At 40.0% G+C, this 13,572-nt stretch overlaps 1 protein-coding gene across 3 annotated transcripts in view; it reads left to right on the plus strand.

The window, feature by feature from the left end:
* Nucleotides 1-13,572, plus strand: part of cped1 (cadherin-like and PC-esterase domain containing 1) — a 241,290-nt gene that overhangs the window by 196,745 nt on the left and 30,973 nt on the right. For 2 of the 3 annotated variants that reach the window (XM_059978328.1, XM_059978327.1), the window contains exons 18-20: nt 1,957-2,177; nt 4,562-4,663; nt 13,077-13,164. In XM_059978328.1, coding sequence (XP_059834311.1) covers nt 1,957-2,177; nt 4,562-4,663; nt 13,077-13,164 — 411 coding nt within the window. Of the gene's footprint in view, nt 1-1,956; nt 2,178-4,561; nt 4,664-7,761; nt 7,922-13,076; nt 13,165-13,572 lie in introns of those variants that run through there. The other variant, XM_059978329.1, reaches the window with a different exon arrangement.

A 13,572-nucleotide genomic window follows, 5' to 3' on the forward strand; every position in this document is an offset into this window, starting at 1 on the left:
GGGCACAGTACTCCAGTGATTTAATATTCAGTCTGCAGAGGATTGCCAGATCTCTTTCTGCATCTTGTTGTTCCTTGAATAACTCCAGTGCCACTCTTCAGCATGAATATTGCATTTGTAGTTGTTCTAGTCATTTCACATAAATCTATGCTGAGCAACTCATGGTCATATTTTGTCTCATGTGTTGCACTGTTTGAGACACCATATTATAGAAATAATGTATTGTTATTAAAGGGTCAAATTAGAGACTTGTTTAATGATGACCTAACTTACTAAGAAAAACAGGTTTAATTAATCATACAAAATGGTATGTAGACACAACACATCTTGAAATTATTGTCATCTTAAAATATTATCAGTGAATTAAGCTAGTGGCTTTGCACAAGTTCCACATTGAAAACAGACTACATTTATTGACAAAATGTTGCAGCTGCTTAGTTAAAATAATTACAAAATTCTTACAAACTCCTGGAACATCTTGGAATATTTGCACACGAAGCATGTTTGTTCCAGTAGATTTGATTTATTTTTTTTAAACTGAGGTACAGCATGGAGTAGCCCCTTCTGGCACTTTGAGCTACGCCACCCAGCAATCCCCTGATATAATCCTGGTCTAATCATGGGACAATTTACAGTGACCGATTAGCATACCAACCAGTATGTCTTTGGACTGTGTGAGGAAGCTCACACAGTCACAGGAGAACATATAGGAAGCAACGGAATTACAGTCGGATTTTGAGATAACCCTTCATCCATCTTCTAGAAAGTGGAAATAAGTATGTTTTCTGAATATTAATTAAAGCCTATGAAATATGAAAATGTCCATGAATTGATGTTTCTAATGAAATGAATCCAAGTCCTCCAGCCTCTCATACCCCACGTTTGAGTAATGACATAGATAGCTGGCCAAGTCTTCTAAATCATTCAGGAGAATATTTTCATAAAGAATAACACACTTCTTAATGAAGCAAAAATTTAGCAGGATGTGGTACCAAAATGGTCTATATTTGAAACAAAATTTTGGTATGACACAGACCAAATAGAATTAAAACCAGTTAAGATAACAAACAATATTAAAATCAAATGATAAAGATGCTGAAAATCTGAAATGCTGTAAGTAGCTATAGTATTGGGCAGGATCTTTAGGGAGAGACTTGGAATTAATCATTTTTTCTTTCTCAGAAACATTGTCTAATCTACAGAAGATGTCCCAGTATTTCTTGTTTTAAATCCTAAATGACAAACATTTTCATTTTCTACTTAAGTGCACCTAGGTTGCAGAATTTTGTTCTTGAACCTGTTTGTGAATTTTTTTTAAAAGATGTCTTTGAATGTTAGGTTGTATGGTGGTGTTTGTCTATCACATCTGATGATCACAGGAAATCTGTGCGGGCGAGTTCTTAAAAGTGGAAAAGCTGCTGCACTGGGGCAGTTCCACTCTCTCAACCTCAGAGTTCCAGGTCTAGAGGTATGGAGAAGCATCACAAACTGGGGTCTTCCTTGGTTTTTGTTAATTTGTTAATGTGCCTTGTCATGCCCCTCGCTCTCCACGGAGTGTTGCAGTACCACCTTCCTGGCCATTGGATCTCACTGTAGATCTCACCCACCCAGTGCACTGGAGCTGATTTTGCATGCTAGGACAGGCATGTCCCTATCTCACCAGGATGAGGCCACCAGCTACCCTCACTTTGTTTAGCCCGCCTGTCAAAGCAGTGTAGATGGCTGCTGTTGTATGCAAACAGCTACTTGAAGCCACAGGTGAGAGCTGAGTGTCCAGTGGGGATCAAAGGTGAGTGAGCTACCCCAGAATGGACTCAACAAGCCCCTTCACTAGAGGTGGTACCCACTCCGGATGCCCCATACACCCCAAATGTTTATACTGTTACTTCCTAGGTTATATGCAAAATTATTTGATAATATTGTGTTTAATACATTTTTCTTTTTTTAATCTATAAGGTTCTTTTTATTGGAGATTCAACCAATAGGGGAATGATGTACTACCTTATGGAAGAAGTGAATGAAACTCTTCAGGAGTGGGACAAAGCTCATGACAGTAAATTCTATTACAATTTAAATGGAGGGCAGTCATTCACTAGTTATGTGTACTATCCTCAGTTCTGGCTGAGTTTAGATCAGAGACCAACATTTGAAAAGGCTTTGGAGCAACTCATTCAAAGGTATGATACTTGATAAAACTTCACCTTATTTGAAATGCCCCGACTTCTTGCATGGGCAAAAATTTTGAGAGAATTTTCCAGTTACCTTGTAACAATTCAATCAGAGCGGCTTTGGTCTGTATTGCACCTTAACTCTAAACGGCTAAACTTATTGAACAGCTTGGAACAATTCCATTTTTGATTCAATGTCTGGAAATCACATTTAATTACACCAATATAAAAGTAATAAAGCAAAAAAAACAGATTTTATTTGTGGTTTTCTACACAACTTGAGTACATTTCAAAGTATTTCTAAAATTTGGGTGTTTCAAGCACACTTATCAGAACACCCATTAAATTTTTTTTTAAGTCGAAATTGTTTCATTTTGATGCATTTGTGCAATACAAACTAAAATCATTCAAATGAATTAATAAAGTTAACGTTAAAAGTTGTCAGTGGAAGTTAGAGCAACACACAAAATGCTGGATGAACTCAGCACATCAGGCAGCATTTTACAGTCCTTTCCAGTCCAATGAAGGATCTCTGCTCAAAATGGTAACTGTTTATTCTCCTCCGTAGATGCTTCCTGACTTGTTGAATCCATCCAGCATTGTGTGTGTGTTGCTCTAGAGTTCCATCATCTGTGGAATTACTTTTGTTTATATTGGAATTTGGAGAACCAATGCAGCTCAGTCGTTATTTGAAAATGAAATTCTAGTGTTGTTGGCTGAGAAATCTACATTTGTTTTCCATGTTTCCTCCATTCCTGCAGAAATGACGTGCTTAAGAAAAAGAATCAGAGGTGCCAACAATCATATTATACCTCAACCAACTGGCAATTTTTCACTGAGTGACATCTGGCCATTCTATCAAGTTGTGTTTCATTGCCTTGTTGATAAAAATGCAAAAAAAAAAACTGCATACACTGAAATCTGAAGTATAAACGTAAACATGCCCATAATACTAAGCAAGCCATGGATAGAGAAGCATAATAAATGTTTAAAGTTAATAAGCTTTCATCAAAACTCATCTGATGAAAGACCATCCTTTGTAACATTAAGTTTCTTTCACTCTCCAGAGATACTATTTGATCTGCTGAGAATTACCAACTAATTTCTGTTATACCATAGAACAATACAGCACAGAAGCAGGCCTTTTGGCCCCTCTTAGCTGTGCCAAACCATTTTTCTGCTGTCCCACTGACCTGCACCTGGCCCATATTCCTCCATATAAACTTTATTTTTCCTTAATTGATACCCAAATTCTCACCAATTATCTCCACCAGAACTGACAACTTGTAGGTCTCTCCAAATCTGTATTAAGCTATCCAGCACCAAACCTTTACAAATTCAGTTACTTACTGCCTGTTATGCCACTGGCATGTAGGGCAGCAATGAAGGCCCTCCATCTCTCTCTCTCTCTCTCTCTCTCTCTCTCTCTCTCTCTCTCTCTCTCTCTCTCTCTCTCTCTCTCTCTCTCTCTCTGTCTGGTGGTGTTCAGGGCTTCTTTCATCATGCCAGTAGATTCCTCTCAGTTTTTACTACTGTCGGTCATGCAAGTCTCAGGTGGAGGCTCAGATAAACCATCACACACAGAGGCAGAAGGATTCTTCATTGCTATTTCTGTAAGTTTTGTTTGACCAGTCAAGGTTGTTGGCTCTAGTTTGAACCCCTGAACCTGGAGGACCAGTGGACCACTCTTGGTCAGGCCTTTACCCTTTGACCCGCTTGGCATGGGTGACCCTACCAAGAAACAAAGCATAAAGCCCTGATTCCAGGCATTGTAGCTCTCCAGGTCTTTGAAGCATTCAAGCCTCCAACCCTCCAACCACGATAAGGCTGTGGTCTTCTAGGAGGACGAATTCAACTACATAAGTAATAACAGAGCAGAAAAATGTTATTGCCTTGTCTTTGAAATTGTTATGAAAGTTTAGGTAAATCAGAACTCAGGCCTCCGTCGGTCAGAGTTGACCATGGATTATTGTGTCCTAGCTATCTAGATATGCAAGTCTGGGCAGTAAGACATAGAGAGCAAGCATGTTGCCTATGTAGCAAGCACCATCTCTCGATGCATCTTATGAACTCAAAGGAACGGCAGAAACCAATACTGATTGGTACCAGAAGTGTGGCAGGATTTGCCAGTCAGCATTGAACTCAATGTAGGACCACCTTAGGGACTCCAGTGCTAGATCTTTCCCTCGGAGTTTACTCCCAAAGCCTTCCCCATGAGTGGGTGCAGCCGCAAGTCAGCAGAGGTTTGAGATCAGGGTTTTCCTTTACCTAGATGAGCTGCCAACCATGGCTGATGAGCCCCGTCTGCCCATTGCAGAACTATAAACTTAATTTTTAGCAGATAAGAAAATTAATCCGGTTAATTTGATTGCCTTATGTCTTCCTGTTTTTAGGTCGCATCCCTTAGAAAACAATGATCAGACAGTCCTGGTCGTAGGTGGTGTGCAATGGTTAAACAAACGTCATCTGGACATCATACAGAAGGTTTTACAAAGGTAATACCAGTCATGGTGTATATTTGTACAGATTCTGTTAGAAGAAAAAACACTACTGATATAAAGTGAATAATTAACATAGGTATCACTTTTACTTGTCCATTCTTCCTTGGTAACCAAGATTCCCTCAGAAAAATTGTTCCTCCAGCCAATTTTATCCCTAATACTTTCCTTTGGAATCCCTGGGTGCAATCAGACCAATTCCACTCACTTTCCCTCCCTATGTCCTTGCTGATATGAAGTCAGTCAATCCTACAAGGGGAATCTCTCACAAGATTCACCACAATGACTTATGAGTGAGCATTTGCCTCCCAGATGATGTCAACAGTGGACAGTCACTCTTCACCATTCACTTAGTGTATGATGCTGAGAAACAACTTTACAGTACAACGATTGAGTCTCAACTCTTGAATCCGTCTCTCAATCGATTAAGCAAAATTTTGACAATATTCAGCAAATCAAGTAGCTTTGATGGAGAAGTTATGATGAAAAAAATCACCAATCTGAAATGGTAACTCTTTTTCTCTCTTCGTGGATACTTCCTGATCAGCAGAGTAACTCCAGTACTTTGTATTTATAGCCTGAAATGGTTTATAACAGGCATGGGCAAACTACGGCCCGGGGGCCATATGCAGCCCGTTAAGCTTTTTAATCCGGCCCGCAGAACTAGATGAAATTATATTAATAAACCTTGTTAACATTTTTTCCCCGCAATTCTGGCATTTTCCCAATAGATGACGCACTCTTTATACATTGACTTTTGTTGAGGTGCAGCGTATTACTCCACATTTGCGCTTTACTCTTTATTCGGCTCGACCTACTTGTGTGAACAGGCGTTCAGCGTCATGAACATCAACAAAGCCAGCCACAGATCCAAGTTAGCTGACCAACACCTCAGATCCATCCTGAGAATCGCCACAACAAAACTAAATCCAGACTTTGATGTGCTGGCTAAAAAGGGAGACCAACAACACTGTTCCCACTGAAATTAAAAATAAGTTTCTTTGTTGTGTTATGTAAAAAATGCATTTGAAAATATTTTTTTCAATAAGCCTTACATGTTACATGTCATTTCTGTTAAGTGATGGACATGAGTAGTGCGCAGGTGCACGTACGTTCTCAAAATAAAAAAAGTGCTCTAGATCAAATAACGCGCTCCGCATACTGGCGCGCTGTCACTGTTCTGTCCTTGTGCTGGTCGTTGTTGAGTTTTGGCACAGGGGACAATTGAATAAGAAGGAGCAGGACAAGTAGACCTGCATCTCCTACCGTTTTTGAAATAAAGACAGTCAGGAGGAGAGTGATGATGATAATATCTTGAAGGATAACAGAGTTTTCAGTGCTTTAAAATAATAACTGTTACTATTAAAAAAGCTGTATTTTATTCATTTAATTTTCAATGTTTTAAAAGTCATTTCAATAAATAGCTAAATACCATGGGACTTCAAAGACAGATATTTTGTTGTAATGCATTTGTTCATTTTCAATTGAAATTAAAGCACATGTTTTCTACATATCCCATGATATTTTATTTTCTCTTATGAGGTGTATTACTAAAACACTCCGTCCATCTGCTCCTGGTCCGGCCCCCCTGTCAAATTTTAGAACCCTTTGTGGCCCACAAGTCAAAAAGTTTGCCCACCCCTGGTTTATAACATCATCAATTCCAAGTAAATCTCAATTTCTGGTTCCTTCCTTTTGGTCTTTTTTTTTATTTTTGTCATTCAGGTTATTGTACCTCTCACTTTGATAGTTGGGCAACTTGATATTCAGCACTCTTGCTCTAAAGTGTCTATCTCCTCCCATAACTAATGCAGTAATACTATTACCAATTTCCTACGTTTAACTTCCACTTTGACTATAGTAGTGCTGTTACCTCCAAAAAGTCATTGTCACAGTTAATTACATGCTCTTCAAATCATCATGACTTTGCAACTTAGGAGATGGTAAAGAATTCCATTTTTGCTGTGTGCATTCCAGAAACACAGCTCATTCCTGTGAGGTGGTGGGACGTTAATTAGCCTCAGAAATTTGACCTGACCCAATTAGTTAGGGACCCCTCCTTTACACAAGATAATATGGTAACAGAAAATGCATCCAGGACCTCCCTCATCATGGAGATATTGCATGTCATGGGCTTCAGCTGTTTCGTTAATTGAAGTATTACACTTCGGAAATTCAAGCACAGCGGTTCAGTAATTTATTCCTTTAAATTTAATCCGCATACAGCTGCACTTCAAGACTGAATTCCCCCGAAGGCTGAAATCTTGTTGGGAGTACACTGCACTGGGCTCTTGCTACTCAGGATGCTCAGTTATACAATAAACGTAATATACATGCTGGGGTGTGGGAGTGGGGGAGGGACCAACCAAAAATGGCTAAACTCATTTTTTATAATCATTTTATTTTATTATAACCTTCAATACTGTAATGATTTTAGCAATTAGTGGTTTTTCATTTGTCAAAGTACTTCCAAATTAAGATGTCAAAGTCTGCATAATGGGTCTGACTGTATACTGAGCAATGCAAGTTATTCTTACAGCATTCAAAGGATAATGTTTAGTGATTAAATGAATTGTTTGGGATATATTTTAAATGCAATTGAAAGCCAGTTTTCTACAGTTGTTTGCCATGTATAGTATGAATCAGGTTAGAGGAATGGAAAGAGAAAATCCACAGGATTAGTCAGAAACTGTGAGAGAGCACCAGCAGGGCAAATAGAAAATTATCCTCCAAAACATTACTTTTTTGGCATGCTGAAGTATGAAATAGCACTAGAAAAAGATAAAAGTTCATAATGTATAGTGTAGTAGCCCCATTATGAAGAACATAACTGAAAGCTGAACACAAAAGAAAACTGCATGCTTCATGTAACAAGGCCTCTATGAAAGGACAGAGAAACAGTAAGGGTAAATAAATGTGTAACAGATGCGATCAGAGCAGCAACAAGAGGGATTTCAGTTCTGGAGAGTGTGGAGATACAAAGGCTGGAGTTGAGCGATAAGAGAAACTGCCAGGTTTTCCACACATAACTCTCAATAATTTGGGTAATGTATTAATTCCCAAACTTCCTGAAAATTATTTGCCATGTTATTCAGACTATACCCAGGCACTGATCGTGGAGTTCTCTGATGGGAACAAATCTTTTCAGCTTCCTACAGACAAGCTAGGACATCGACCCATTCAATCTGTACCATGTAAGATGTGTGGTCAGTATGGTGACTCATTTCCTATGCATGGAGAGGAATAGTTTAACGAAGAGAGGTATTTTGCCTTTTGGTTTACAATATTCAGTTTATGTTTTTAGATATTTAAAAGCAAATTTTGATAGAATTTAAAGATCTTCAGTAGTAAGATTAATTTTTAATGTTTTGAAAGTTTTTGATGTTCTTAATGGGGATCTATTGTGATTAGAGGAATCTGAAGTAAATAAATCTTCAGAAACTAACAGTAACTGAACACTCACCCAATTTCCCATGTACCACTATCCTTCAAGAGGGTAAATCTTTGCAAGGCGTGAGACCCTAACAGTGTCCCTGGCTGGGTATTGAAAACCTGTGCTGACCAACTGGTTGGAGTGTTCAAGGACATCTTCAACTGTTCACTAGTGTATTCTTGGGTTCCCACCTGCTTCAGACGGGTAGCAATCAGTTTGGTGTCCAAGAAGAGCAGAGTGAGCTGCTTTGAAGACTAACGGCCAGTAGCAATCACATTTACCATAATGAGGTACACTGAGAATTTGTTTATGGCCAGATTAACTCCTGCTTGAGCAAGGGCTGGACTAGCTGAAATTTGCCTACTATTGCAACAGGTCTACAGCAGACTCTCCACTCTGCTTTTGGGGCACCTAGACAACAGCAAAACATATGTTAGGCTCACAAAAATGAGGAAGTCTGTAGATGCTGGAAATCCAAAGCAACACACACAAAATGCTGGAGGAGCTCAGCAAGTCAGGTAGCACCTATGGAAAAAGAGTAAACAGTCGACATTTTGGGCCAAGATACTTCTTCAGGGCTGAGAAGGAAGTGGGAAAATGCGAACATTTTGTTAGTAAGTGGGGTGGAAGGGAAAGAGACTAGCTGGAAGGTGATAGGTGAAGTCAGGTGGGTGGGAAAGGTTGAGGGCTGGAGAAAAAAGAATCTGATAGGAGAAGAGAGGACCATAGGAGAAAGGGAAGGAGGACTCCAGTTTATCGACTACAGCTTGGCATTCAATACAATCATCTACTCAGTATTCACCACTGAGGCATGTGCACCTCCTCTTGCAACTAGATCCTTGACTTTCTAATTGGAAGACCAGTTAGTACAGGTCAATGATACTATTGCCTCCTCATGACAGTCAAAGATTTGCTGCTCAAAAATGCATGCTTAGCCTAACGCTCTACTTCATTCTTGACTTTGTGTCGAAGCGTAGCTTACAGGCCATTTATAAACTCACAGCTGACACTACTGTGGTTGGTAGAATCTCAGATGATGACGAGGATGCATACAGGAGTGAGACAGATTGGCTGGTTGAGTGGTGGAACAACCACCTTGCACTCATTGTCAGCAATCCCAAGGAACTGAATGTAGACTCAGGAAGAGCAAGTTAGAACACACACCAGTCCTTATTGAGAGGTCAGCAGTGAAAGGGAGAGTAGCTTTAAGTTCCTTGCTGTTAAAACTGCAGAGGGTTTGTCCTGTGCCCAACACATTGATATGGGGAGCCCTCTTTTTCCCTTATTAGAGAGAGTGAGAGAGCCTGGGGTATGTCAAACTACCAGGTGAACGAGTAGTCTTTGGGGTGCTGCAAGTCTGTGTCTTTATTGATGCTTTGCTGAGCGCTTGAGTGCTCGGTGGAGGATGCTGATGCTTTTTTGCCAGTGGGGGAGGGGGGTTGTTGCTTTGCTGCTGCTCAGTGTATAGAGAGGAGACTGGGGGGGCTTTGGGGTTCTAACATTTAACTGTCATTCATTCTTTGGCGCACCTCTCTGTTTTTGTGGATACTTGTGAAGAAAAAGAATTTCAGGATGTATATTGTATACGTTTCTCTGACATTAAATGTGCTTTTGCAGATTTCTACAGATGTGGGTATTCTGACTGGTTGCATCACAGCCCTGTGTGAAGTCTCTAGCTCTCAGGGTCACAGGAAGCTGCATGTGGTTGCTGACTCACCCAGTTCCATCACAGACACATTTCCCTACACCATCAATGACATCTTTAAGTGGTAGTGCCTCAGGAAGGCTGCATGCATCATTAAGGATGCCCGCCATCCAGGACATATGCTGTTCTTAATACTATCATCAGGGAGGAGGTACAGGAGCCTGACCCACACTCAATCATTCAGAAACAGATCTTCTCTGCCACCATCTGATTTCTGAATGGACCATGAACACATGAACATTCCTTTTTCCCCCTCTTATCCCCTTACCTGCCCATCACCTCCCTTTGGTGGTCCTCCCCCTTCCCTTTCTTCCATGGTCTTCTGTTCTCTCCTATCAGACTCCCCATTCTCCAGCCCTTTATCTCTTTCACCTATCAACTTCCCAGCACTTTACCTCACCCTTGCCCTCTCCTGGTTCCACCTATCACCTGCCACCTTGTACTTCTTCCTCCCTCACCACCCCCCCCCCCCCACCTTACTCTGACTTCTGCCCTTCCTTTCCAGTCCTAATAAAGGATCTCAGCCCAAAATGTCAACTGCTTACCCTTGTCCACAGATGCTGTCTGGCCTACTGAGTTCCTCCAGCAATTTGTCGCTACCCTTACTATTCCTTTTTTCTTGCTCTATTTCATAATTTATGCCTTTGCACTGTACCACTGCTACAAAACAATAAATGTCACATCATTAAAGAGAGTGAAAGTAAACCTGATTCTGATCCCAGCAACACGAGTTAAATGTAGATTAAATAAACTGCATGTTACTGTTATACTTTCCAAAAGCTGTCTGGACTTGAGGGATAAATAGTGTCTGACTAATCTAGTGAACTGTTATATTTTTGAGAAGGTAAATGATACACTATGTGGTTTTCCTGAAGGCACTTCATTAGTTTCTGAAAGAAAGGGAAAAAATGCTAATGAGGCAGCATAACTTTAAGGTGTTTGGAGGAACGTATGGGGGGATTGCTAACACAGAGAGTGTTAGGTGTGTGGAATGTGCTGTCAGGGTTGGTGGTGCAGGCCAGGGCATTTAAGAAACTCTTAGATAGGCCTCTACTTCCTGAGGAGATTGAGGTCCTTTGGAGTATGCAGGCCTCTCCTTCACATGTTCTACCAGTCTGTTGCCGCCAATACAATCTTCTATGCGGTAATGTGCTGGGGCAATGGCATCAACACGGGTGATGCCAACAGGCTCAATAAACTGTTTAGAAAGGCTGGCTCTGTTATAGAAGTCAACCTGGCCACACTGGATGGAGGCTGTGGTAGAACAAAGGGCCCTATGGAAAATCCTGGCAATTCTGGGCAGTTTCTTACCCTCTGCATGCCACCATGGCTGAACTGAGGAGCACTTTCAGTAATTGACTCCAAAGAGCACTATATGAGCTCATTCTTACACTTGGCTATTAAACTCTATAATGAGTCAACCTACAGCCGCAGAAGTGATGACCCTTTCTGCTAGACTATTTGGGGTAACTTATTTTTTATTATTTCTTATTTTCTAATATTTGTATATCTGTGCAGTTCTAATGCTGCTGTGGCACTGGACTTTCCTTTGTGATCATGAAGTATCTATCTATGAATGAAAGAAAGTCGTGGGTTATGTGGGAGAGAAATCTTAAGGTTGTTCTTGGAGTAGGTTAAAAGGTCAGCACAACATCATGGACCAAAGCTCTTGTACTGTATTGTGCTGCTCTATGTTTTATGTTCTAACGTGGTTATTCCTTACCAGTTAGAGCCATGGCAAACCCTATTTATATTAAGTTTAGAGTATCATGTATGGGAAAGACTTGCTGCTCTTTGAGAGAATACAGTGCAGATTCACCAGAAAAAGATGAGGACTCAAAGATTTAAAATGTGAACACCAGATGCAAACATTTTGCATTTTCAAAGAATTGATGGTGATGAAGGGACTCAATCAGGTAGAAACTAATTCCCGGATCAGAACATCCAGAAGCCAAAGTTTACACTGCATTATAACAGAAACTAGCCACTTCCTGATGTACTCTTGGTGCTCAAATTTAATAGAAACTTAGTCTTTTCTCCCTCGCATAAGTCTGTGAATCAATTCAGAATTCACAACAGACAACAAATATTTTAGGTAAAGTTATCAATGGATATGGGTCAATTATCTGAGTTAACAAATCAGATGCAGTATAGTGGTATGGACTTCCTCTCCTGCTGTGAAAATGATTGAAGAGGCATTACTTGCAGTATTTTCAAGTTAACTTGTTTTAGAACAACCATAGAACATTGCAGCACAGTACAGGACCTTCAGTCTATTATTTATAATCCTTATTTGCCCTTCTTGAACAGGGGAACAACATTAGCTTGCCAGTCCTCCAGGAGCTTGTACATGGCTAGCAAGGACACAAAGATCTTGGTCAAGACCCAGCAATCTCATCTCTCAAAAACCCATCAGACTCTGGGAACATCTACATTAACTTTTTTCAAGATACTCACCCACACCTTATTCTTTATCTAAACATGCCCTGGCATCATAGCATACTTCGCAGTGATCTGTTTATTGGTGAATACCAATGCAAAGTACTCATTTAGAACCCAGGTCATATCCTGTGCTTTCAACCACATGTTCCCTCCTTTACACTTGTGTGGTCCTATTCACTCCCAAATTATCATCTTACTCTTGATGTCGGTGTAGAATGGCTTGGGACTCTCTTCAATTCTGTTTGTTAAGGACTTTTCATGTCTCCTCCTGGTTCCTTTATATTCCTGAAGAGTCCTGTTCCATTTTGATTTTTGAAATCTTACACACTTCCTCTTCCTTCTTGACTAAATTCACAACCTCTTCCATTACCAAAGTGCCTTCACCTTGCCATTCTTAGTCTTCCATCTCAATGGAACATATCTGTCCAGTATTTTGTGTAGACATGGCCAGGCTTTCCACAAAAATACACAATTCCTGTTATTGGTGCTTTACTACCTTCCTCTTGTTGGAACCTGTGTCCACCTACCCATTCTACACTTTGGTTCTTGAGCCTTCCATCAGTTTTCAGTTTGTACATCAGAAAGAGGTGCTCACTGAGCTGTTCACATCCCTCCCTATGATCATTGCTCTGGACTGACGGGGTAAGGCAGGTTTACCATTGAAATTATCAGAGAACTACTTTCATGACAAGAATGTTTCAATCCAACATACTTTGAGTAAGGATTAAGTCAACTGAAATGGTCAGTTTTTGAATTATTAAAATACACAATAGAAAACTCATAGATTTTTAAGATCTTTGTTTATACATGGCCTACATTTTGTTTTACAGACAGAATCTTTTGAATATTCTGGTAATCATAAAATCTATAGGAATGGGATTTCACCTGCCAGTGGATGGAATCCGATCTTTGTCTTTGGTAAGCAAATTATTATTTCTTGGTGTTGATGAGTTTATGTTTTGTAGAGCTGCCCATCAGAACATGGTCCTATGCTGCTTTGGATATAACATGTTTTTCTCAAAAACATGGTCTATTTCCATTGGCACTAATATTAAGTAGTGAGTGTTATTAAGCTATCAAAGAAATTATGCCATACGCATATACTATTCATCCACTCTCAAATGTTATCACTTTAGTCAGATCTTTAAGAATAATATCTGTTGAGTTCAACCCTAGATAAGCTATGATTAAATGCTGTTGCATAAACACCATGTTAAAACACACAAGAGCAGAATGTCATTTGCAGTAGTGCTCTTTCAGTGAGAACTGCCAACCTCACTTCAAAATGTGGCAAAGGTTATGTGGGACACCCATGAAGGAGGTGGC

This window comes from Hypanus sabinus, chromosome 8 (assembly GCF_030144855.1).
Source record: "Hypanus sabinus isolate sHypSab1 chromosome 8, sHypSab1.hap1, whole genome shotgun sequence".
In the NCBI taxonomy this organism is placed as follows: domain Eukaryota; kingdom Metazoa; phylum Chordata; class Chondrichthyes; order Myliobatiformes; family Dasyatidae; genus Hypanus; species Hypanus sabinus.